The sequence below is a fragment of the Crinia signifera genome, chromosome 19, assembly GCF_055691185.1.
Source record: "Crinia signifera chromosome 19, ASM5569118v1, whole genome shotgun sequence".
NCBI lineage: Eukaryota > Metazoa > Chordata > Amphibia > Anura > Myobatrachidae > Crinia > Crinia signifera.
Window position 1 is genome coordinate 140,667,531 of NC_139226.1, and position 22,729 is coordinate 140,690,259.

Genomic DNA, 22,729 nt, shown 5'->3' on the forward strand with positions numbered 1-22,729 from the left:
GCTGTTGTGAAACTACGCATCCCAGCATGCCTTGCCACAGTTTTATCATTCCCTAATACAAAAACTGTGGCAAGGCATGATGGGATGTGTAGTTTCACAACAGCTGGAGGGCCATAGTTTGGACATGCCTGGGCTAGGGGGAAGTCCATTTCGCTGCTCCAGGCAGTAACTCCATCTAGCTGGGAGTGCAGCTGTAATTAATACAGCACACAGGCTGTGGTGACAATATAGGCTGAAGCAGCATTATATGGAGGGTTGGGGTTATAGGCGTAGGGGAGACAGTTCAGGGTGGGGGCATTGGTCATAAGAGGACTATACTTTGGAGTTAGAAGTAAAGGTGACAATATAGGAAGGGAAGAGTTATAGGGGGAGGTGTCTGTCATCCAGATGTTCCGTGATACAGCTTCTCCATTGCATCGGTGTCACTTGTGTTCAGTTTCTGGATCTGTGTGTCTGATAGGGAAACAAGTTACACAACTGCCATTATGTGACACTGACAGCACAGACGAGGTAATGTTTAGCATTACTGGTCATGGGTTCCATTCCCACCATGGCCCGAACTGTGTGGAGTTTGTACATTCTCCCCATGCTTGCGTGGGTTTCCTCCGGGAACTCCGGTTTCCTCCCACAATCCAAATATATTGGTAGGTTAATTGGTGTCCAAGAAATATCAGATTCCTACCTGATAGTGTTTGGCTGCCATGGAGTAGAGGAAAAGGTACTCTTTACCTAGAAGGGCGCCCATCGCGGGCATTGCATGCACTAAAAAAAAAAAAAAAAAAAAAAAAAAAAAAAATCGCATGCGATGCGACCGACGCGATGCCCGCGATTTCCCATAGGGAACAATGTTAAATGTCCCAATTGACCCGATTTTCCTTTTCAATGTCTCAATTGACCCGATTTTTCCATAGAAAACAATGTTAAATGGCCCACAGAGCCCAAATAGGCACCCTGAAGTGTGAAATGGCCCCCACAATTGTTAACGCCACCCCACGATCAACGTCAATCCGACGCAGCGGTATGCGTCCTACGACCTTTTCATACCCCCACTATTCACGTCGGCTTGGAGTTGAGAATAGAAAGTGTGGCGAGCGCAGCGAGCCCCGCGAGGGGACGCGGATACCTTCACAGGTATCCGCGTCCCCTCGCTGCGCTCGCCACACTTTCTATTCTCAACTCCGACGTGGATAGTGGGGGTATGAAAAGCTCGTTGGACGCGTACCGCGGGCTCGCCACGCTTCGGGTTCACGTTGATCGTGGGGTGGCGTTAACAATTGTAAGGGCCATTTCACACTTCAGGGTGCCTATTTGGCCTCTGTGGGCCATTTAACATTGTTTCCTATGGGAAATCGTGGGCATCGCGTCGGTCGCATCGCATGCGATTTTTTGGTCGCATCGCATGCGATTTTTTGGTCGCATGCGATGCGACCGACGCGATTTTTTTTACTAACGATGCCTACGATCAAAATCGTGGGCGCCCTTCTAGGTAAAGAGTACCGAGGAAAACCTGGGTTCCTCCCCCATTGGGCAGTGCTGTTCGAAAAAAAAAAAAAAAAAAAAAGACACAGCCCCCCTATATAAAGATCTCTCCTCCCTTAATCTGTGTCTCCATTCTTCCAGCTTCAAAACAATTCACAGTTCATTAGTCATTTCACTACCCCAACCCACAGAAGGAATATATGTTGTCATGGTGGAGTAGAGGAAAACAGATTATCAGGTAGGAATCTGATATTTCCTCTACCTCCTCCCATGGCAGCCAAACACTGGGTGTTACCCCAGCAGTAACAATATAGGGAGGGATAATTCATACAAACCCATCAAAAGAAAATGGATTCAAAAAAGAAAAATTAAAAAACTAAATTTCTTCTCCAGTGGTGTCTCTGATATCTGCTCTGAGCACCCTTCTCCCAAATCTCGCATCTGCCGAAGACCAGATGTCCACTCGATAATGCCTTGTAATAACGGTATGTACAGACGCACATCCTGCTGCTTTACACAACTCCTCCACTGTGGCAGATCCTTGCTCTGCCCACGATGTGGCTACTGCTCTTGTCGAAGGAACTCCTCTTATTTTGTAAGCTTTCTGAATACAATTCCTTATCCATCTTGCAATGGTATCCTTAGATGCTTTTTGGCCTACATTTTTACCCTCGTTCAGCACAAACAGATTCTTCGTCTTCCTGTGACTGACCTTTGAACATAGATCTTCAAAGCTCGTACTACATCCAATTTATGTAGTCTTTCCTCCTTTTCGTTTCTCGGCCTTGCACATAGAGATGGTAACACCATTTCCTGATTGATGTGAAAACTGGACACCACTTTCGGGAGAAAAAGGGGGATTTGTGCGCATCACCACCACCTTGTCCTCGAAGAAATTCAGGAAGGGTTCTTCCACCCACAGTGCCTGTAGCTCCGAAACTCTTCTCGCTGACCTCATCACCACTACTAAAAACACCACCTTCCACGTCAGAAGTTTGATGGGCACCTCCTGCAGCGGTTCAAAGGGGGGTTCCATCAACACCTCCAGCACTAGATTTAGATCCCATGGAGCTAATGGCTGCCGAATCCTTGGCCTGATTTTACTGGCCGCCTGCACAAATCTTTTTACATATCTATCATTAGCTATGTCCCGGTCCAGGATATCTACCAATGCTGAGATCTGTACTTTTAAGGATGCCACTGCCAGACCCTTCTCTAGCCAGGTCTGCAGAAACGATAATATCGTTGAAAGGTCTTCTGGATTATTTCCTTCTTCCTTACACCAGAAACTGAACTTTTTCCAGATTCTATAGTATGTGTTGGATGTTGATTTTTTTTCTTGCTCTTAGTAAAGTACTTTTTCCGAGAAACCCTTCTCCTTCAGGTTCCTGGACTCAGTAGCCATGCCGTCAAGTTCCAGGATTCTGGCTGAAGCCGCCAAATCCAGCCTTGGAATAGCAGGTACGGCAACCCGGGAAGCTTTACGGGTTCGTCTACCGCCATTTGTAGAACTTTCGTAAACCAAGCTCTCCTTGGCCAATAAGGCAGTATTGTTATAACTATGGCCCTCTCTAAATCTTCGCCAGAACCTTCGGAATTCATGCAAATGGTGGGAACACATAGGCCAATTGCATGTCCCATGTCGTTGATAGGGCGTCCATTTGTGCCTCTCTCAGGTCCCAGTACCTTGAGAAGAACACTGGTACCTGATTGTTTCTTGAGGTTGCCTGTGGCATACCCCACCTTTGTACCAGCTCCATAAACACCTGCCTGTTGAGACCCCATTCGGTTGGAATACAGTCTCCCCTGCTGAGCCCATTGGTTGTCTCTCCCGGCCAAGAACGCTGCTCTGATGTTTGTCACACATTGTTCAGCCCATTTGAACAGTTCTGTTGCTTCCGCCATCAAAAAGGTGAGCTTTTTGTTCCTACTTCTCGATTGACATAAGATACGACCGATTGTCCGACCGAATCACTACTTTGCCATACATTGTTTTCTGGAAAGGTTGGCACACTAGCACTACTGCCCTCATTTCTCTTATGTTGGAATGCCTTTTGCTCCAGGCTTCTGACCATGTGCCTTGAGCGGTTTGGGACCCGCAGACTGCTCCCCATCCTGTGCTGCATGCATCCGTGGTTACTGTTACTTGGTCGCTTGGTGAGAGACTTTCCTTCCATCAGACTTCGACCGTGCTGCCACCACAGCAAATTGCTTTTTGCCAATTTTGATAGTACTATCCTTTGGGATAAGTCCTTGGAATCTCCGTTCCATTGTGACAGGAAACTCCTTTGCAGTTTCCGCGTATGGAACCTGGCCCAAGGCGCCATATCTAACGCCGCTGCCATCAACCCCAACATTTTCATACAATCGTCTGACGACACTACAGTCTTCCGAGACATTGCTCTCGCCTGCTGGACTATCTTCATCCTCCTTTCGCTGGTTAGATATATACTCATATTTTGAGAGTCTATTAGGAGACCCAGATACTTTGTCTTGTGGGAGTCAGATGGCTTTTCGCAATGTTGCTTAGCCAACCATGATGTTTGAGACAGTCAAGCACTATGTCCGTATGTCTTTTGACCCGTTCCTCGGTGTCTGCTACCACTCGGAGGTCGTCCAAGTAGGGCCAGATTGCAATTCCCTCTGGTCTTAGTTTTGCTATTACTATTATAAGGACTTTTGAAAAAGTCCTTGGAGAGGTGGAGAGGCTGAACGGCAGAGCCACAAATTGATCGTTTTTCTGTGGCAGGCAAAGACTAAGGAACTTTTGGTGACCTGGAAAAATTGGGACATGCAGATAGGCATCTTTTAAATCTATGGACGTCATAAACACCCCCTATTTATATTCGGTATAATAGACCTTATTGACTCCATCTTGAATGGCCTCACATGCACTAATCTGTTCAGGCGTCTTAAGTCCAAGATGGTCCGAAAGCCCCCCCGAGGCCTTCTTTACCACGAAGAACCTAGAGTACCAACCGGTTCCTCTCTGTTCTTCTGGCACTCACTACCATGCCTTGCTCCAACATTTGCTGTAGACTTGTTAGCAAGGCTGCTTTCTCTTCCCTGTTGAGGGGAACAGGGGACTGTAAGAAAAAAAAAATTTTCCTGGGATTTTTAAAAACTCGATTTTGTAGCCAGATCTTACCACTTCTAAAACCCACTTGTCCGTAGTGGATGTCTCCCAGATATGATATTTGAGTAGCCTTGCTCCTACCTGCACTGTCTTGGCGTCATTGCTGCTCTTTTCTTGACGGAAATCTCCCATCACGGCCTCTGGCCACGAAAATTACCTCTAGCGTGCCAAGTGCTTCTTCTGTAACTTTTACCTGGCCTGTAAGATGCAGCATCCCTAAATTCCTGGGACTGCCTGAAAGGCTTTGTTGGAGGCAACTTCTTTGCTGCCTTGTCCTGGGGTAGCCACACCGACTTACCCCCTGAAATTTTTGAAATTCTCTCATCCAGCTGTTTACCATTTGAAGGCAATTATCTCTTTGGCAAAGACAGCAACTTGTTCTTGGACTGCACGTCCAGGGCTTTAACCACAACGCTCTCCGCGTTACTGCCGTTACCGCACCAGCTCTGGCCGTCAACTTTACTGAGTCCACTGAGGCCTCGCACATAAACGCAACTGCCAGTTGTAAATTTTGAATTGTTTTCAATAGATCAGACCTTCTTATGCCATCCAAGACATCGGCTTCTAGCTTATTACACCATCCTCTCAGTACCCTGGATGTGACCGCCATGGCAGCTGCCGGCTTCATTGCGGCCCCCAGTGTGAGGTGTTGTTTCCCGAGCCGCAGCTCAACCCGCATTTCCATGGGGTCTTTGAACACATTTGCCTCTTCTAGAGGTAATGTAGTCTTCCTGGAAATGCGAGCGATTGCCGCATCCACTTTGGGTAACTCGTCCCATGAGGAAGTCTGTGCTGTGTCAAACTGGTACATTTTGCTCACTTTAGTAGGGACTGCTGTCTTTCTATCTGGGTGTTTCCATTCCCCTTAAATCATTTCTTTTAGTGACTCAGACAGGGGGAAAAAAAATTTCCTTTCTTCTTTTTGTCCTGAAACAGGAGCTTTTGTAACGCCAAATCATCCTGCTTATCCTCTATATTCAGAGACTTATGAATTAATTCAAGCAGGTTTTCCACCATAACAGGATTATAGCCAGTTTCTGATTTATCTCCTGTCTCCTCCTCATCTGGGGGCTCCCCGACAGTGCCACACACACACACACAACACGCGCCGCCACCCCGGCGTCCTTATGCCGGGTCTCCCGCTATGTCACTTCCGTCCAACAGCGGAATTAGTCATCCGCCTCCTCTCTCCTATGGAGGCCAGGAACGCGTGCCACACAGCGCCTGAGGACGCCACCGCTCAAGCCACTCTAGGCGGCATGCAGCACCCGGGTATTAACCCGCGGAAGGCCGGCTCCCGCCTTCCCTTCCGACTGACTTCTCATAACCACAGCGGGGATCACTTCACGGGCTAAGCCACCAGTACTGCCCACTTGGGAAAAAAAAAAGACAGATCAAGGGAGGAGAGACCTTATATAGGGGGGCTGTGTCTTTTTCCCTTTACGAGTACTGCCCAATGGGGAGGAACCCAGTGTTTGGCTGCCATGGGAGGAGGTAGAGGAAAATGAATTCTAGAATGTCTGTGTGCGTGTACATGTGGTAGGGAATATAGATTGTAAGCTCCACTGGGGCAGGGACTGATGTGAATGTTAAAATATTCTCTGTACAGCGCTGCGGAATATGTGTGCGCTATATAATAACTGGTAATAATATTCTCTGTACAGCGCTGCGGAATATGTGTGCACTATATAATAACTGGTAATAATAATCTCTGTACAGCGCTGCGGAATATGTGTGCGCTATATAATAACTGGTAATAATAGTCTCTGTACAGTGCTGTGGAATATGTGTGCGCTATATAAATAACTGGTAATAATAGTCTCTGTACAGCGCTTCGGAATGTGTGCGCTATATAGATAACTGGTAAATAATGACATGCGGCACTGGGCATGGCATACTTGCTGGCTGGCCGTACCTTTGTATTACGAGGTGCAGTCATTACTAATAGTCACATTTCCCAGACCCCCTAGCTGGTGCACGGGTGCAGTCATTACTAGCTGTCACATTTCCCAGATCACCTAGCTGGTGCACAGGTGTAGTCATTACTAATAGTCACAGGTGCAGTCATTACTAATAGTCACATTTCCCAGACCACCTAGCTGGTGAACAGATGCAGTCATTACTAGGTCACATTTTTCATGTTACTGATGACCCGGGGGAGCACGCGTTGTTCTTCAGGCATATTGTAAACAATAACGTTTATAAAGACCAAATGGAACGATATCGTTCATCAAAGGAAGAGAGAACGCAGGTGCACTATTCATATATTGCCAATTACAACTGGAATACATTTTGCAATTAAAAAGAGGTTTTTCACATAATCTTCACAAAAGGTTAAGATCTTACAAGGGTACATAGAAATACCCCATATAGGCAATATAGGGGGGTGCTAGGCTGCACACCCTGGTACTCTGATGTATTGATGCCTGAGCTAGTCAGCTGTGCTGTATGCTGGCCAAACTCACATTTTATTAATGTTTTTTAAATTGTAAATGATTGCCCCTTTAAAAAAATTTTTTAAGAAAATGGCAGTTTGGCCGGCACACCAACCGTTTTACCAATACTTGAGCACAGGTTAATTAGTACCTCAGTTATTTTGATTTAACAATCTAAAGCCTGGATATTCTGAAAACCTGGACCGTTAGTGCCGGGAGGACAGAGGTGGAGAAAGATGTGACGCCATAGTAACAAGAGATTTCGGCTCTATGTGCACGGTAGAGGAGGGCGTGATTGCGTTCTCTCTGGTATCTACACCCCAGGCACAGAGGATGAATATACAGACTCACCAAAATGCTCCTCGATGTCCCGCAGCATGTACAGGCAGCATTTCTCCACCAGATTGATAGCCACGCCCTTCTTGCCAAATCTGCCGGTGCGCCCAATCCGATGCAGGTAAGTCTCGTATTCTATGAAGCCCTCCACACTCAACGGAAGGTCGAAGTTAACTACAATTGAAACTTGTTCCACATCGATTCCTATAGAAAAAAGGATAGAAAAAAAAAAAAAAAATTGCTGGCCAGTCACGGGGAAGGGAAGAGGCAGCACTGCACCAACGGAGGATGGAGGAGCCATCCAGCAGGGGAGCACCGGACTCTCCTACCCCCGGCAGCACTGCACCAACGGAGGATAGAGGAGCCAGCCAGCAGGGGAGCACCGGACTCTCCTACCCCCGGCAGCACTGCACCAACGGAGGATGGAGGAGCCAGCCAGCAGGGGAGCACCGGACTCTCCTACCCCCGGCAGCACTGCACCAACGGAGAAGCCAGTCAGCAGGGGAGCACCGGACTCTCCTACCCCCGGCAGCACTGCAGTAACTGAGGACGGAGGAGCCAGTCAGCAGGGGAGCACCGGACTCTCCTACCCCCGGCAGCACTGCACCAACGGAGGATGGAGGAGCCATCCAGCAGGGGAGCACCGGACTCTCCTACCCCCGGCAGCACTGCAGCAACAGAGGAGCCAGCCAGCAGGGGAGCACCAGACTGTCCTACCCCCGGCAGCACTGCAGCAACGGAGGAGCCAGCCAGCAGGGGAGCACCGGACTGTCCTACTCCTTGCAGCAGCAGGAACAACCACAACAGTGAGTTCTGCTGCTGCTGGCACAGTGGGGGTATATGTAGCACAGTGGGGGACAAGTGTGTACCCCATATATGCCATAAATAAATAATGTGTCAGGGGCATTACAGTGTGTGGCATAATGTGTAAAGGGCATTGGGGCAGATTAAGCCTTAACAAGAGATAAATGCCAGGGTGATAAGGAGAGATAAACGTCCAGCCAATCACCTGCCAACTGCCATGTTACAGGCTGTGTTTGAAAAAAGTCAGTAAGGAGCTGATTGGCTGGGTGTTTATGGCTGGGTGTTTATCTCTCCTTATCACCCTTGCATTTATCTCTTGTTAAGGCTTCATACATCTGCCCCATTATTTGGTTATTAGGCAGATTAATGTTAGTAGCTCTTCAGGTGGTTTACTTTGCCACCAGTAGCTCACACCCCAAAAAAGGTTGGAGACCACTGACCTAGCCAGACACCGGAAGCCTTTCCATCCACCACTCCCAAATCTAGCCTGTAGCCCAGAAATGCCATTTGACCAAGCTAAAACTGTTGCAGGGCATGCTGGGATGTGTAGTTCAAAAACAGCTGGAGGGCCAAAGGTTCCCCATCCCTGCTGTAGTCATTGGACAGTGCTATTTACAGGTGCTTCATTGACACCCCCCTCCCCCTCTAATCTCATTGGCAGCGCCCAGTGAGATGGGTGCAGATCGTTAGGTTGAATGGATCAAAGTAGTAAGCAATTAGGTCGACAGGAAAAAATAAAAACAAAAACGTGGCAATGGTCAACACAGGAAAGGTCTACATTAGTATTTCACAGTTTTTTTGTTGTCTGTGTTGACATCTGTCAACATGAACCCCCAATTACTCTTGTTTGCCATGCTCCTGGCATGGTGCTTCACCGTTCCCAACTATACACCACGTGGATCGTATGAACAAGTTATCTGACGAAAGCAAATCGGGAAACTCCCGTAGATCTTTTCATGAGTTGACTTATTGCTTGTGTCAACCTTTTGTCAATGACCAATCTACCTAATACTCAGTGAGATAAAATAACTATTACCATGTATCTATTTACCCGCTACTGCTTAGAAGGCGATACAGGAGCAGCTGTTACCTCGGGCACAGACGTTCGTAGTGATGAGGACTTTTTCCTTGCCATCGCGAAATAGCTGAATGATTTTGGCGCGCTCTTCCACTGGGAGCTCTCCGCTCAGCAGCGCCACACAGTGGCCGGACTTCGCCATCTCATGCGACAGCCAACTGGCTGTTTTGCGAGTCTAAAAAACAATTAAAAAAATAAAAATAAAATTAAATGGACCTTATAAAGAAATATTCTCTCTTCTCATAAAAGATAAAACACACACACACACACACACACACACACACACACACACACTAATGTATTTGTAATATTTTGTACAAAAAAAAAAAAAAAAAGGGGGGATTTACACTAACATGTTTGGGGGGGGGGGGGGGGGGGGTTCAATCAAAGTCACATTTAATCTTGCCAACATTTTTTTCTGGCTTTCGGAAACATTTTAAAAGACGCAGATTAGGACATCCACGTCTTATTCAGCGGAAACGGCCGCTCATCCGCAAATTTACTTTTCTGCCAATGCAGACTGAATAGGCGCTGGGCGATATTTCCAAGTGTCGCCCAGTATTGAATACCCCCATAAATCCAGCTGATGTTACAGCAGGAGGCACAAATGCCATCTTAAAAACTCAGGTGTGGACTCTCATCCCAATCTACAGCCTGTACAAGTCAGCACCTCAGTCTGAACGGTAATAGGCCCATGGTACATGGATCAAGGAAAAACAGGTCAAAAACGGGGACGGAGAGTAGAATCTCCAGGATGTATTAAGAGAAATGGACGCAACAGTGAGTACCAAAAATCCTCCCTCTGGGGGACACTGGGTACCCAAGGGGACATTACAAAATATACCCTCCCTCTAAGAGAGGATATATGGTTATAGCTGCTCCCAAAACTACAGGAAAAGTGGCTTCAAAAACATTGTCTGTAGAATGCTATTGCATAACTCCTCCAGGGGTATTTGAGGGGCCACGAGGCAAGCTGGAGCCAACGCCGTACGGATACATCTGCTTGTCGGATGGTCTGAGAGACCCCGTCCGTTTTGTCGCCGGACAACCCCATTGTGTACATCATAGAGCACTAGGAGGCTGCACGTAGGGTTGGACAACGTGAAGATTGAGAGTCTCCAATAAACGCCACGTCATTGCCCAGGGCCAGAATCAGTTTAAGCTTTGCCACTAGCGGGGAGGGTTAAGGGGAGGCAGCGTAGATATACTAACTTAAACCATGATGGGATAGGTGCCGGACCGGGTCCTGACGTCAGGCTCCTGACAGTCATTTACCCGACGTTGGGATCCCGACTATTAAAACACCGGCAGACTGGTTCCCAATGGCCACCGGCTATTCTCCCTCGTGGGGTTCCACAACCCCATAGAGGGAGAATAGAATAGGTGGCGAGCATACCGAGTCACCGTGCCCGCAAGGGGCTTTGTTGCGCTTGCCACTCTGTCTGAGTCCGGCCAGTCAGGATCCCGACGTCAGGCTAATGACTGTCGGGATCCTGACTGTGGGAACCATATACCGCACCCGACGGGAGTCCCTCCACCGGGATGACGGAGTTTGTATTCTGACTGCCGGTGATCCGTATGGGTCCCGTATTAACATAATAACACCTTAATTGTTTTATTTTTTAGGGATGGCTCCCTACTGGGCGGGGTTTTTGTGGGGAGCGCTCCCTAAAAACAACCCCACCACTGCACCCTCCGGGTTTGGGTAGCGCCGCTTAACTATCCATCAGCCATTGTCGGTCCTGCCCCCGGTAACCCGTGATGTTACAAGGTCATGCCGCACACAGCTGGGGGAGGGAGGGAGGCAGGACCGGGCAGCAGGGGCCGGGAAGCTACTGAAGCTGAGTGCGCACTTATCTCAGGGGGTGCTGAGCGCCTCTTATTATACAGGACTTGGCATATACGGACTGCACCTGGCGACAATACCTGACAGAAGATAATGGCCTGCGCCACGGTCACTGCGGCATAGATGTTACACAGCGACTGATATTTGTCTTGCGTCGTTTCACAAGTATCGTAAAACTGCTGAATATTATCAAGCGTCAGCTCTTCTTTCCTCAGTTTTATGATGTTCGGGTTCGGCACAATCTTCTCCCCAAATAACCACACGGACTCGTCAAACGTAGCGGAGAACAGAAGCATCTGGCAGCTCGGTGGCATCGCTCTGTGGAAACGGCACAAAAGGCGTCGCACCAATATAATCAGGAAACGCGAAGCAGGGGCACAAAGACAAATCAAATATATCATCATTTTCCCATAATTCATTGGGGAACCCCGGAGTAATGGAGAAGAGAAGGCACAACATCCTGTCAGCCTTGAAAACCTGATCTCTTACTTTGGGGTACCCGTTCACCACAGTGTGGTTATTGCCTTAAAAAGCAAAGCTTTCTCGAAAAGCGTGGTACTGTACGTCAAAATGTGTGGTAATACAATATACAAATGCCAGTTAGGGCCATGGTGAGAATCAAACCAATGACCTGTGAGGCAGTAATGCCAACTACACCATCCGTGCCGCTTCATACGTACCATACAGTATTTCCAACGGCTGCCTGACGACAGTAAGAAGGTTCTCTCCCCCCCCCCCCCCCCCTCCGAGCAGGATACTTTGGTTCTAGTTAGCGATTTAAAATGTAAAAGTCTTCTGACACCCCAATGAGACTGGGGAAGGAATACAGCTGCACATACACAGAAACATCTGTGCAGTACCCTCACCCACCACTGTGAGGCACCAGACATACATAGAACATGTACTGCAGATACAGCATGTGCCCTGCCCCCCATATAACATTATTGTGAGGATCTCACAAGCAGAACCACTGACCTGCAGGGGGACGTGTGGCAGGTTCCCTGGGCAAAACTGAACACAGGTGGGTGCATCCTGCACGGAGCCACAGGCCCATGTCCTTGCCACAACCACCAGCATGATACAGGAGTTAGGACTTGGCGCTGGAACTGGTGGCAGCGTAATGATCTGAGGCAGACCAATGCTTGCTTATTAGGACCTACTCCGGGGGTGAACTCCGAGGCGGTAACATTTGGGGTGCGTAGAGGACACGGCCCTCTGGGTGGTAGAACAGGACACGATGTGCTTACATTGCAGCACCCAGTTACTGACAGAGGGTATGTGGGCACACTTACCGCTTCACTCGTACACTATGGTCAGAATGACCCTGTAACCCAATCATCACATCCGCTTCATCCAGGACAAACACACGGATCTTCTCCAGGTCCAACAGCCTCTGCCTGAAGCACCAATCCATTACTGTTCCCGGGGTCCCGATGATGATCTGAGCCTCGATCCGGCTACCTCTGGATGCTGAGCAATAAGAGGATGTAATCAGTAGCTTGGAGGGACTGTATAATCTCATACCTGCCTTATGTGTGCACTGGTAACAGGACCTGGCACCACAGTCTGCCCCCAACCCCGTACCCCCCCCCCCCCCCCCACACACACACACACACACCCCCCTGTCCTACCCCCCAACCCCCCTGTCCTGCTACCTCTGGATGCTGAGCAATAAGAGGATGTAATCAGTAGCTTGGAGGGACTGTATAATCTCATCCCTGCCTTATGTGCACTGGTAACAGGACCTGACACCACAGTCTGCCCCCAACCCCGCACCACACCCCTGTCCTGCCCCCAAGGACCCCACCCCTGTCCTGCACCCCCCACTCCTGCCCCCAACCTCGCACCACACCCCAGTCCTGCCCCCAACCCCGCACCCCAGTCCTGCACCCCCCACTCCTGCCCCCCCCAACCCCACACCCCTGTCCTGCCCCCCAACCCCACACCCCTGTCCTGCCCCCCAACCTCGCACCACCTCTTTCTGCTTTTCTAACCCCCCTTGTCTATGGCTCTGTCCCACACCCCCAATCGCACCGATGACAGCCCCACCTCCCTAGCTGTGGAAGCCGCGCACGTCGGAGACGGGACAGAGTAATTATATGGATACATATGGTTACATTGGCTACACCAAGGTGGCTGACAGACGATCACTGCATTAGGCATACAGCACGTCGCCTCTTAGCGTCGTTTGGCAAAAATATGTATATATGCTGCTCCTCACCTCAATTGGGGGAATTCAAGTGTTGTGCACCACTAGATTTGCGCAATTCAACTGCCGCGCAATTCAACTGCTGCGGCATTCCATCATTCTAACAAGCTGAGAACAAATATTACATAATAAAATGGAATTTAAAGCGGCAATGATCATTTTCACGATCACAATAAACTATAATAAGAGAGAGGCCGTCATCGTTCCTCCATAAGACAACATGACGAACCTTCCTGGGTTTACAGGAGACAGTTCCACAAGCATGGCAGCCATTTTCCCTGTGACCTGCAAATACGCATTAGAGACTAGTCAGTAGACAGGCGCCATGTTCCCAGAGACTGGCATATGCCGCAGAGAGGATGGGTCTGCATAGAGCCTCCACATTGACCCCTTCCTACAAACCACCCCTGGAGTTGGACCACTCTGCACCGTGAGCAGGGAAAGTACAGAACGAGGGGGGCTGAGCCGGTCACGTGTCAGGGCCTACTACTAGTAACCTATCTATTTGTACTGGTGCCAGGTTTCCCCCCCCCTGTTAGGAAAAGCAAATAAGGCTGCAGGAAAGATGCATCAAACCTTCCTCTGAGAGACATAGGGCCTGATCCAACCGATACTTACAGCACTGCAACACAGATACTTACGTCTGTTCCCTCGTATAGCATAGGTCACATCAACGCCGTCACAGAACTGCCCCATCTGTTCGATCACTTTTCCCGTCTGCAGCGCCAATTCAAACGTAGGACTGAGACAGATGCACTGCGGGGAGGATATAGACACACGTTATATACTTTATTACAGCTACATACCAAACACCATTACTCCCCAAAACAGATATCATGAAGGTAATACGCGTTCTCCAGCGATATCCATCAGCGATCATCAAAAATGTGGGCAAATCCTGGAAGTGGGACCCGGTCAGAAACTCACCTGTGGGTATTTCTTTTGTGCATCCACGCGGCTGAGCATGGCAAGGACGAACGCAGCGGTTTTCCCAGTTCCAGACTGGCTCTGAGCGATCAGATTCTGGGGGCTGCAAACACGATTTAGAGGTCATAGATAGCAGAAAAATATTTCTGGGAACACGGAGCATTTCCTTTACTGCGAAAAATACTGGGATCAGCTTATTCCACTAATCTATGCAACATAAAGAGAAGGAAAATGGATGGGATGGGGGGGGGGGGGGGGGGAGGACTGGTCACCAAAACTGCCTGAAAATGTGCCCCTTCTGCTGTACTGTATATATCCCTGCCGTCATCTTTACCAGCTACATACCTACACCCAGTGCCACCTACTACACTGTATTCCTGCCATCAACCATCTATATGACTGCACAGAGCCTCTTCTACTGTACTGTATACCTGCCGTCATCCTTACAGCTATATACCTGCCCAGCGCCACCTACTGTACTGTATACCTGCCGTCATCCTTACCAGCTATATAAATGCAGTGCCCCTTCTACTGTACTGTATACCTGCCGTCATCCTTACCAGCTATACACCTGCCCAGTGCCCCTCCTACTGTACTGTATACCTGCCATCATCCTTACCAGCTATATAACTGCACAGTGCCACATCCACTGTACTGTATACCTGCCGACATCCTTACCAGCTATATACCTGCCCAGCGCCACCTACTGTACTGTATACCTGCCATCATCCTTACCAACTATATAAATGCAGTGCCCCTTCTAATGTGCTGTATACCTGCAGTCATCCTTACCAGCTACATACCTGCACAGTGCCCCTCCTACTGTACTGTATTCCTGCCATCATCCATACCAGCTATATGAATGCAGTGCCCCTCCTTCTGTGCTGCATACCTGCCGTCATCCTTACCAGCTATACACCTGCCCAGTGCCACTTCTACTGTACTGTATACCTGCCATCATCCTTACCAGCTATATAACTGCACAGTGCCACATCCACTGTACTGTATACCTGCCGACATCCTTACCAGCTATATAAATGCCTAGTGCCACTTCTACTGTACACCTGATATTTTTACTATCAATATAACTGCACAGTACCACTTCTATTATACACCTGCCATCATCCTTACCAGCTATATAACTGCACAGTGCCACCTACTGTGCTGTATACCTGCCGTCATCCTTACCATCTATATACCTGCACAGTGCCACATCTAATGTGCTGTATACCTGCCATCATCCTTACCAGCACCGTGCCACTTCTACTGTACTGTATATCTGTCGTCATCCTCACCAGCTATATAACTGCACAGTGCCACTTCTACTGTACTGTATACACCTGCTGTCATTCTTACCAGCTATATACCTGCACCGTGCCACCTACTGTGCTGTATACCTGCCGTCATCCCTACCATCTATATACCTGCACCGTGCCACTTCTACTGTACTGTATACACCTGCCGTCAGCTATATAACTGCACTGCCTGATTCAGAGTTGATTGCAAATGCTAAATCTAATCTCAAATGGGCAAAACCATGTGCACTGCAGGTGGGGCAGATGTAACATGTATAGAGAAAGTTAGATTTGGGTGGGCTATAATGTTTCTGTGCAGGGTAAATACTGGCTGCTTTATTCTTACACTGCACCACCTCACCCAAACCGAACTCTGCAGGACAGCACTACATGCTGCCCGTCTGTCCTATCACAGCACCTTCATGTAACTAGATTACAGTATGTGACTCTGGGTCACAATGGCTGGACATCATGTCCTGTTCTATCGCCCTTACGGATCTGCCAGGAGCATTGGTAGAGCCGTCTCCTGGATTTTGGAAGGTCTGTTGAATCCCATTGTGTAGATTCCCCGGATCAGCTCCGGCTTCCTGCAGGGAGAACAGTCACTGATGTAACAAGTCTTCTGTCCAAGACATGAAATCTAATTATCACATGTAAGTCACTGCCCTGACGGATCTAGGACGTCCTATCCGAGCCTGGAGGCCAGTTAGCAGGAGTGCCGTGGTCATAGCCGCCCCTGATATTTAGGGGAAGGAGACCCTGCTGTGGACAGGAGGCATCCGCTCTGCTGTAGTTAGGTCAGTGGAGACCCCACAGATGTGGGGGGGGGGGGGTGACATGAGCCTTACTGAGAACTCAGGGCCGATTCCCTTATTCGCAGAAGCCAATAGGACGGCATTACCCTAGAACAGGGGCTCTTAAACTCGGTCCTCAGGACCCCACACAGCTCACGTTTTCCAGATCACCCAGCAGGTGCATTCATTCCTCACTGACACATTTTAACCAATCCACAATTGGAGCTAATTATTTCACTTGTGATTCTGTGAGGAGACCTGCAAAACATGCACTGCGTGGGGTCCTGGGGACCGAGTTTGAGAAGCTGTGTCCTAGAAGCAGGTTTTGCCCGTAGCCTGTGGAGAGGTGGACAGGATCATTAAACCATAGCTGGCTCCCATGTTTACACGGCACTACCCCCTGCAAGGGTGGGTAACCTATGCCCACTCGCAAGGGCTAGTCAGGGCAGTGAGAGCACAAATGAAAGGCATTAACGCCCAAAGCGGCAGCTGGGACAGCGGTTTATAGCGGTGAATGAGGAAACGCCTTCGGAATGACCGGCTATGACCCCGGCACTTACGGCCGGTCAGTACAGTTACTTACAGTCGCAGCTCCTCAAACGTCTTCACCGAGAACAGCGGCGACGATGGATCATTCTGCTGCACTTCCACATTGTGAGAAGATTCCACCACAGACTTCCGGATCAACTTGTTCAGCAGAGAACTTTCTGCAAGATGCTCTAGAAATAAAGCGATCCATTCATTGTGAAGATCAGCGGGAAATAGATTGCGCTGGGATTGCTGAATCAGCCCCCATGGAGGAAACAAGGACGTTACACAGCAAAGTATACAGTTTATATCCAAGTATAACAATGGTCACACAGGATTCACCCGAGCCCATATGTAACATGGTACCACTCCTGAGGAAGCCGCTGAAAGGATCTCTCTTTAGGCGGAGAAACGCGTTGAGGACAGAGGGGACGTTTCTGGCTACCACTAGACACCACCAACGATCTAATCTCAGATATGACCGTACAATAGGATTGCACTATCGGTCGGAGAAGCATCGCTGTATTTATACAGCCCCATACACCCCATCACTGCTCCAAAGAATAGAGTATACTTTAAATCTTGTATGTGCACAGCAAGTGAAGGACTGAGTATCTTTAATACACTGGCTACAAAGTTACAAAGTCTTAATATGCATGCAACTAAGTACGAACCAGTTCTGAGGGATGGGAATGGACTAACCAACTATATATGTTGTTATGCGGGGTACACACCAGGACGACCCGCTCACGATGCACATCGTGAGCGGGTCGTCAGTGTCTCGTCCGACCCGCTCACGATGACGCGGGAGGGCACGACCCGCTCACGATGTGCACCGTGAGCGGGTCCGATCCGATGGCGACCCGCACCCGGTTCTATGGTCGTCATTGAGATCCTACCTGCAGCAGGTAGGATCTCAATAACGACCGACCGACCCGCGGGACCGCGCATCGGATCGGAATCGCTCCACACCAGGTCAGAAAAGGGCCCAATCAGCACACAATCTACATCCGATTGATCGGAATTGGATCTAGATTGTGCTGATCGGGCCCTAGTCGTCCTGGTGTGTACCTAGCATAATGCGGGGTACACACCAGGACGACCCGCTCACGATGCACATCGTGAGCGGGTCGTCAGTGTCTCGTCCGACCCGCTCACGATGACGCGGGAGGGCACGACCCGCTCACGATGTGCACCGTGAGCGGGTCCGATCCGATGGCGACCCGCACCCGGTTCTATGGTCGTCATTGAGATCCTACCTGCAGCAGGTAGGATCTCAATAACGACCGACCGACCCGCGGGACCGCGCATCGGATCGGAATCGCTCCACACCAGGTCAGAAAAGGGCCCAATCAGCACACAATCTACATCCGATTGATCGGAATTGGATCTAGATTGTGCTGATCGGGCCCTAGTCGTCCTGGTGTGTACCCAGCATAAGTCTTGTTTGTCTATTGTTGGCCACAATATTGTTAGATTTTAAATAAAGATTTCTAATTATTTAGCACAGCTCCATATTTTTTTCTTCTTTTGCTTGGTCACGCTACAAGGGGTTTAGGTAATCCCACTTTATTGGTGCAGCTGCAGTGCAGAATATTTTAATCAGCGCTCAATATCACTTTGGTTGACAACTGGAAGAGGCTGGAGCTGCAGTCGCCACATTTACGGGTGTTAAAGCCTCAGGACTGGACCGGACAGCCATAGCACTCTACAGAAGGCATACGCTCATGTACCATGTGGCTTGGGTTCCTTCCCCTGATCCACATCAGGGGCAATCATTGTAGTGACCCCAAAGCCAAAGTAGGACGCCCCAATCTCCTGCTCTGTACAGGCTACAGCACCTTAGTGAGCTTTCCCTTTTCCCTGCAGCCCGCCCCGGAGGAGACAGACCAGCCAGCTGCGGCCCGCCCCGGAGGAGACAGACCAGCCAGCTGCGGCCCGCCCCGGAGGAGACAGACCAGCCTTACCAACACCCAGAGACCTAAAGGGGAGGAGCTCCCTTATAAGCCAGCCCAGGTGGGTGGTGCTCTCAGACACCCGCCTCCCCCTAAACTAGAAGTGAACCCACAGTCACCATACCAACGAGAATTAATGACTGCAGTCATGCCAGACGCCCATGTACAGCTCTGGTCTGATTTATTGTATATAGCGGCCCGCCCCAGCTCCGCATGTCAATCTTATTCCATATTCACCTTTGCACAATGATGATTGGCTTTGCTGCCTGGGGTGTAACGCTCTGCTGTGGTGATTCTAGGAGAGTTTGGTCTGTGTGTCTGCAGAAATACAGATCAGACTGTACCAGAGAAGAGAGCAACAACCCAGACAGGAAAGAGGAACTGCACGGGAGCCCCCCAAAAACATAAAAACCCACCACACATGTTTATACAACATCCATGGGGATGGAGGACGGGGGTGTAGATGGGAACAGGAGAGGATGATAGGTTCACATAAGGAGGTAGGAGGCAGAGGCACTCATGGGAAAGAAAAGTCTATTATTAATGACTTATCGAAGCAGCTGCGGGAGGAGCATGAATGAGAGGTGGAGGGATGTGAAGGAAATCCAGAAGGCTTCTATGACAGTAGCAATGCTCCTGCAGTACTACTCCTAACCACTGTGCGCAGCGTAGAGCACAACCGTTCTCTTACTAATGCTGGGTACACACCAGGACGACTAGGGCCCGATCCCCACAATCTAGATCCAATTCCGATCAATTGGATGTAGATTGTGTGCTGATTGTGCCCTTTTCTGACCTGGTGTGGACCGATACCGATCCGATGCGCGGTCCCGCGGGTCGGTCGGTCGTTATTGAGATCCTACCTGCTGCAGGTAGGATCTCAATGACGACCATACAGCCGGGTGCGGGTCGCCATCGGATCGGACCCGCTCACGGTGCACATCGTGAGCGGGTCGTGCCCCCCCGCGTCATCGTGAGCGGGTCGGACGAGACACTGACGACCCGCTCACGATGTGCATAGTGAGCGTGTCGTCCTGGTGTGTACCCCGCATTAGATCACCACTTCTCGGCTCCCTTTTCTCAATGATTAATGTTCCATACACCTAAACCTTCCTTTACAAATGCTTTATAAAAGGTGAATCCTCATCAGAATCCATCCAACGGTTCTCGAGATCAACCTGAACAGACGGACGCTTACCAGGGAATTTACATGTAGAGAGATTCATCTCCAGTGCAGCCCGGTGGTCTGTTATGGCCTGAAAGACCAGCATGTAACCAGGACATGTATAGTGGGAGGAGCAGGGTCCCCAGCAGCACAGAGTATGTCAGGAGACAAGTGATGTGTCAGTGAGGACAGGGCTGCATGTGACAGGGGCAGTGACATGATGTGAGGAGAGGAATGGAGGCAGCAGGAAGCCACAGACTGAGAGTTATATAGTGGGAGGAGCAGGGTCCCCAGCAGCACAGAGTATATCAGGAGATGAGTGATGTGTCAGTGAGGACAGGGCTGCATGTGACAGGGGCAGTGACATGATGTGAGGAGGGGAATGGAGGCAGCAGGAAGCCACAGACTGAGAGTTATATAGTGGGAGGAGCAGGGTCCCCAGCAGCACAGAGTATATCAGGAGATGAGTGATGTGTCAGTGAGGACAGGGCTGCATGTGACAGGGGCAGTGACATGATGTGAGGGGGGGAATGGGGGCAGCAGGAAGCCACATACTGAGAGTTATATAGTGGGAGGAGCAGGGTCCCCAGCAGCACAGAGTATATCAGGAGATGAGGGATGTGTCAGTGAGGACAGGGCTGCATGTGACAGGAGCAGTGATATGATGTGAGGAGGGGAACGGGGGCAGCAGGGAGCCACAGACTGAGAGTTATATAGTGGGAGGAGCAGGGTCCCCAGCAGCACAGAGTATATCAGGAGATGAGTGATGTGTCAGTGAGGACAGGGCTGCATGTGACAGGGGCAGTGACATGATGTGAGGGGGGGAATGGGGGCAGCAGGAAGCCACAGACTGAGAGTTATATAGTGGGAGGAGCAGGGTCCCCAGCAGCACAGAGTATATCAGGAGATGGGGGATGTGTCAGTGAGGACAGGGCTGCATGTGACAGGGGCAGTGACATGATGTGAGGAGGGGAATGGAGGCAGCAGGAAGCCACAGACTGAGAGTTATATAGTGGGATGAGCAGAGTCCCCAGCAGCACAGGGTATATCAGGAGATGAGTGATGTGTCAATGAGGACAGGGCTGCATGTGACAGGGCAGTGACATGATGTGAGGAGAGGAGTCAAGGCAGCAGGAAGCCACAGACTGAGCGTTATATAGTGGGAGGAGCAGGGTCCCCAGCAGCACAGAGTGTATCAGGAGATGAGTGATGTGTCAGTGAGGACAGGGCTGCATGTGACAGGGGCAGTGACATGATGTCAGGAGGGGAATGGGGGCAGCAGGGAGCCACAGACTGAGAGTTAAATAGTGGGAGGAGCAGTGTCCCCAGCAGCACAGAGTATATCAGGTGATGAGGGATGTGTCAGTGAGGACAGGGCTGCATATGACAGGGGCAGTGACATGATGTGAGGAGGGGAATGGGGGCAGCAGGAAGCCACAGACTGACAGTTATATAGTGGGAGGAGCAGGGTCCCCAGCAGCACAGAGTATATCAGGAGATGAGGGATGTGTCAGTGAGGACAGGGCTGCATGTGACAGGGGCAGTGACATGATGTGAGGAGAGGAATGGAGGCAGCAGGAAGCCACAGACTGAGAGTTATATAGTGGGAGGAGCAGGGTGCCCAGCAGCACAGAGTATATTAGGAGATGAGGGATGTGTCAGTGAGGACAGGGCTGCATGTGACAGGGGCAGTGACATGATGTGAGGAGGGGAATGGAGGCAGCAGGAAGCCACAGACTGAGAGTTATATAGTGGGAGGAGCAGTGTCCCCAGCAGCACAGAGTATATCAGGAGATGAGTGATGTGTCAGTGAGGACAGGGCTGCATGTGACAGGGGCAGTGACATGATGTGAGGAGGGGAATGGGGGCAGCAGGGAGCCACAGACTGAGAGTTATATAGTGGGAGGAGCAGGGTCCCCAGCAGCACAGAGTATATCAGGAGATGAGTGATGTGTCAGTGAGGACAGGGCTGCATGTGACAGGGGCAGTGACATGATGTGAGGAGAGGAATGGAGGCAGCAGGAAGCCACCGACTGAGAGTTATATAGTGGGAGGAGCAGGGTGCCCAGCAGCACAGAGTATATCAGGAGATGAGGGATGTGTCAGTGAGGACAGGGCTGCATGTGACAGGGGCAGTGACATGATGTGAGGAGGGGAATGGAGGCAGCAGGAAGACACAGACTGAGCGTTATATAGTGGGAGGAGCAGGGTCCCCAGCAGCACAGAGTGTATCAGGAGATGAGTGATGTGTCAGTGAGGACAGGGCTGCATGTGACAGGGGCAGTGACATGATGTGAGGAGGGGAATGGAGGCAGCAGGAAGACACAGACTGAGCGTTATATAGTGGGAGGAGCAGGGTCCCCAGCAGCACAGAGTGTATCAGGAGATGAGTGATGTGTCAGTGAGGACAGGGCTGCATGTGACAGGGGCAGTGACATGATGTGAGGAGGGAATGGAGGCAGCAGGAAGCCACAGACTGAGAGTTATATAGTGGGAGGAGCAGGGTGCCCAGCAGCACAGAGTATATTAGGAGATGAGTGATGTGTCAGTGAGGACAGGGCTGCATGTGACAGGGGCAGTGACATGATGTGAGGAGGGAATGGAGGCAGCAGGAAGCCACAGACTGAGAGTTATATAGTGGGAGGAGCAGTGTCCCCAGCAGCACAGAGTATATCAGGAGATGAGTGATGTGTCAGTGAGGACAGGGCTGCATGTGACAGGGGCAGTGACATGATGTGAGGA

General features: G+C 50.1%; 1 protein-coding gene across 1 annotated transcript in view; it reads right to left on the reverse strand.

Moving 5' to 3' along the window:
• Positions 1-52: 52 nt before the first annotated feature.
• The window catches only part of LOC146043109 (ATP-dependent RNA helicase DDX25-like), a 30,702-nt gene continuing 8,025 nt past the window's right edge, over positions 53-22,729 (reverse strand). The window contains exons 3-11 of the mRNA XM_083163539.1: positions 16,923-17,058; positions 16,040-16,132; positions 14,251-14,353; positions 13,965-14,079; positions 12,407-12,584; positions 11,195-11,432; positions 9,281-9,443; positions 7,402-7,590; positions 53-453 (exon numbers count right to left, since the gene is read on the reverse strand). Of these exons, the coding sequence (XP_083019665.1) occupies positions 380-453; positions 7,402-7,590; positions 9,281-9,443; positions 11,195-11,432; positions 12,407-12,584; positions 13,965-14,079; positions 14,251-14,353; positions 16,040-16,132; positions 16,923-17,058 (1,289 nt within the window). The 3' untranslated portion in view covers positions 53-379. The remainder of the gene's footprint in view (positions 454-7,401; positions 7,591-9,280; positions 9,444-11,194; positions 11,433-12,406; positions 12,585-13,964; positions 14,080-14,250; positions 14,354-16,039; positions 16,133-16,922; positions 17,059-22,729) is intronic.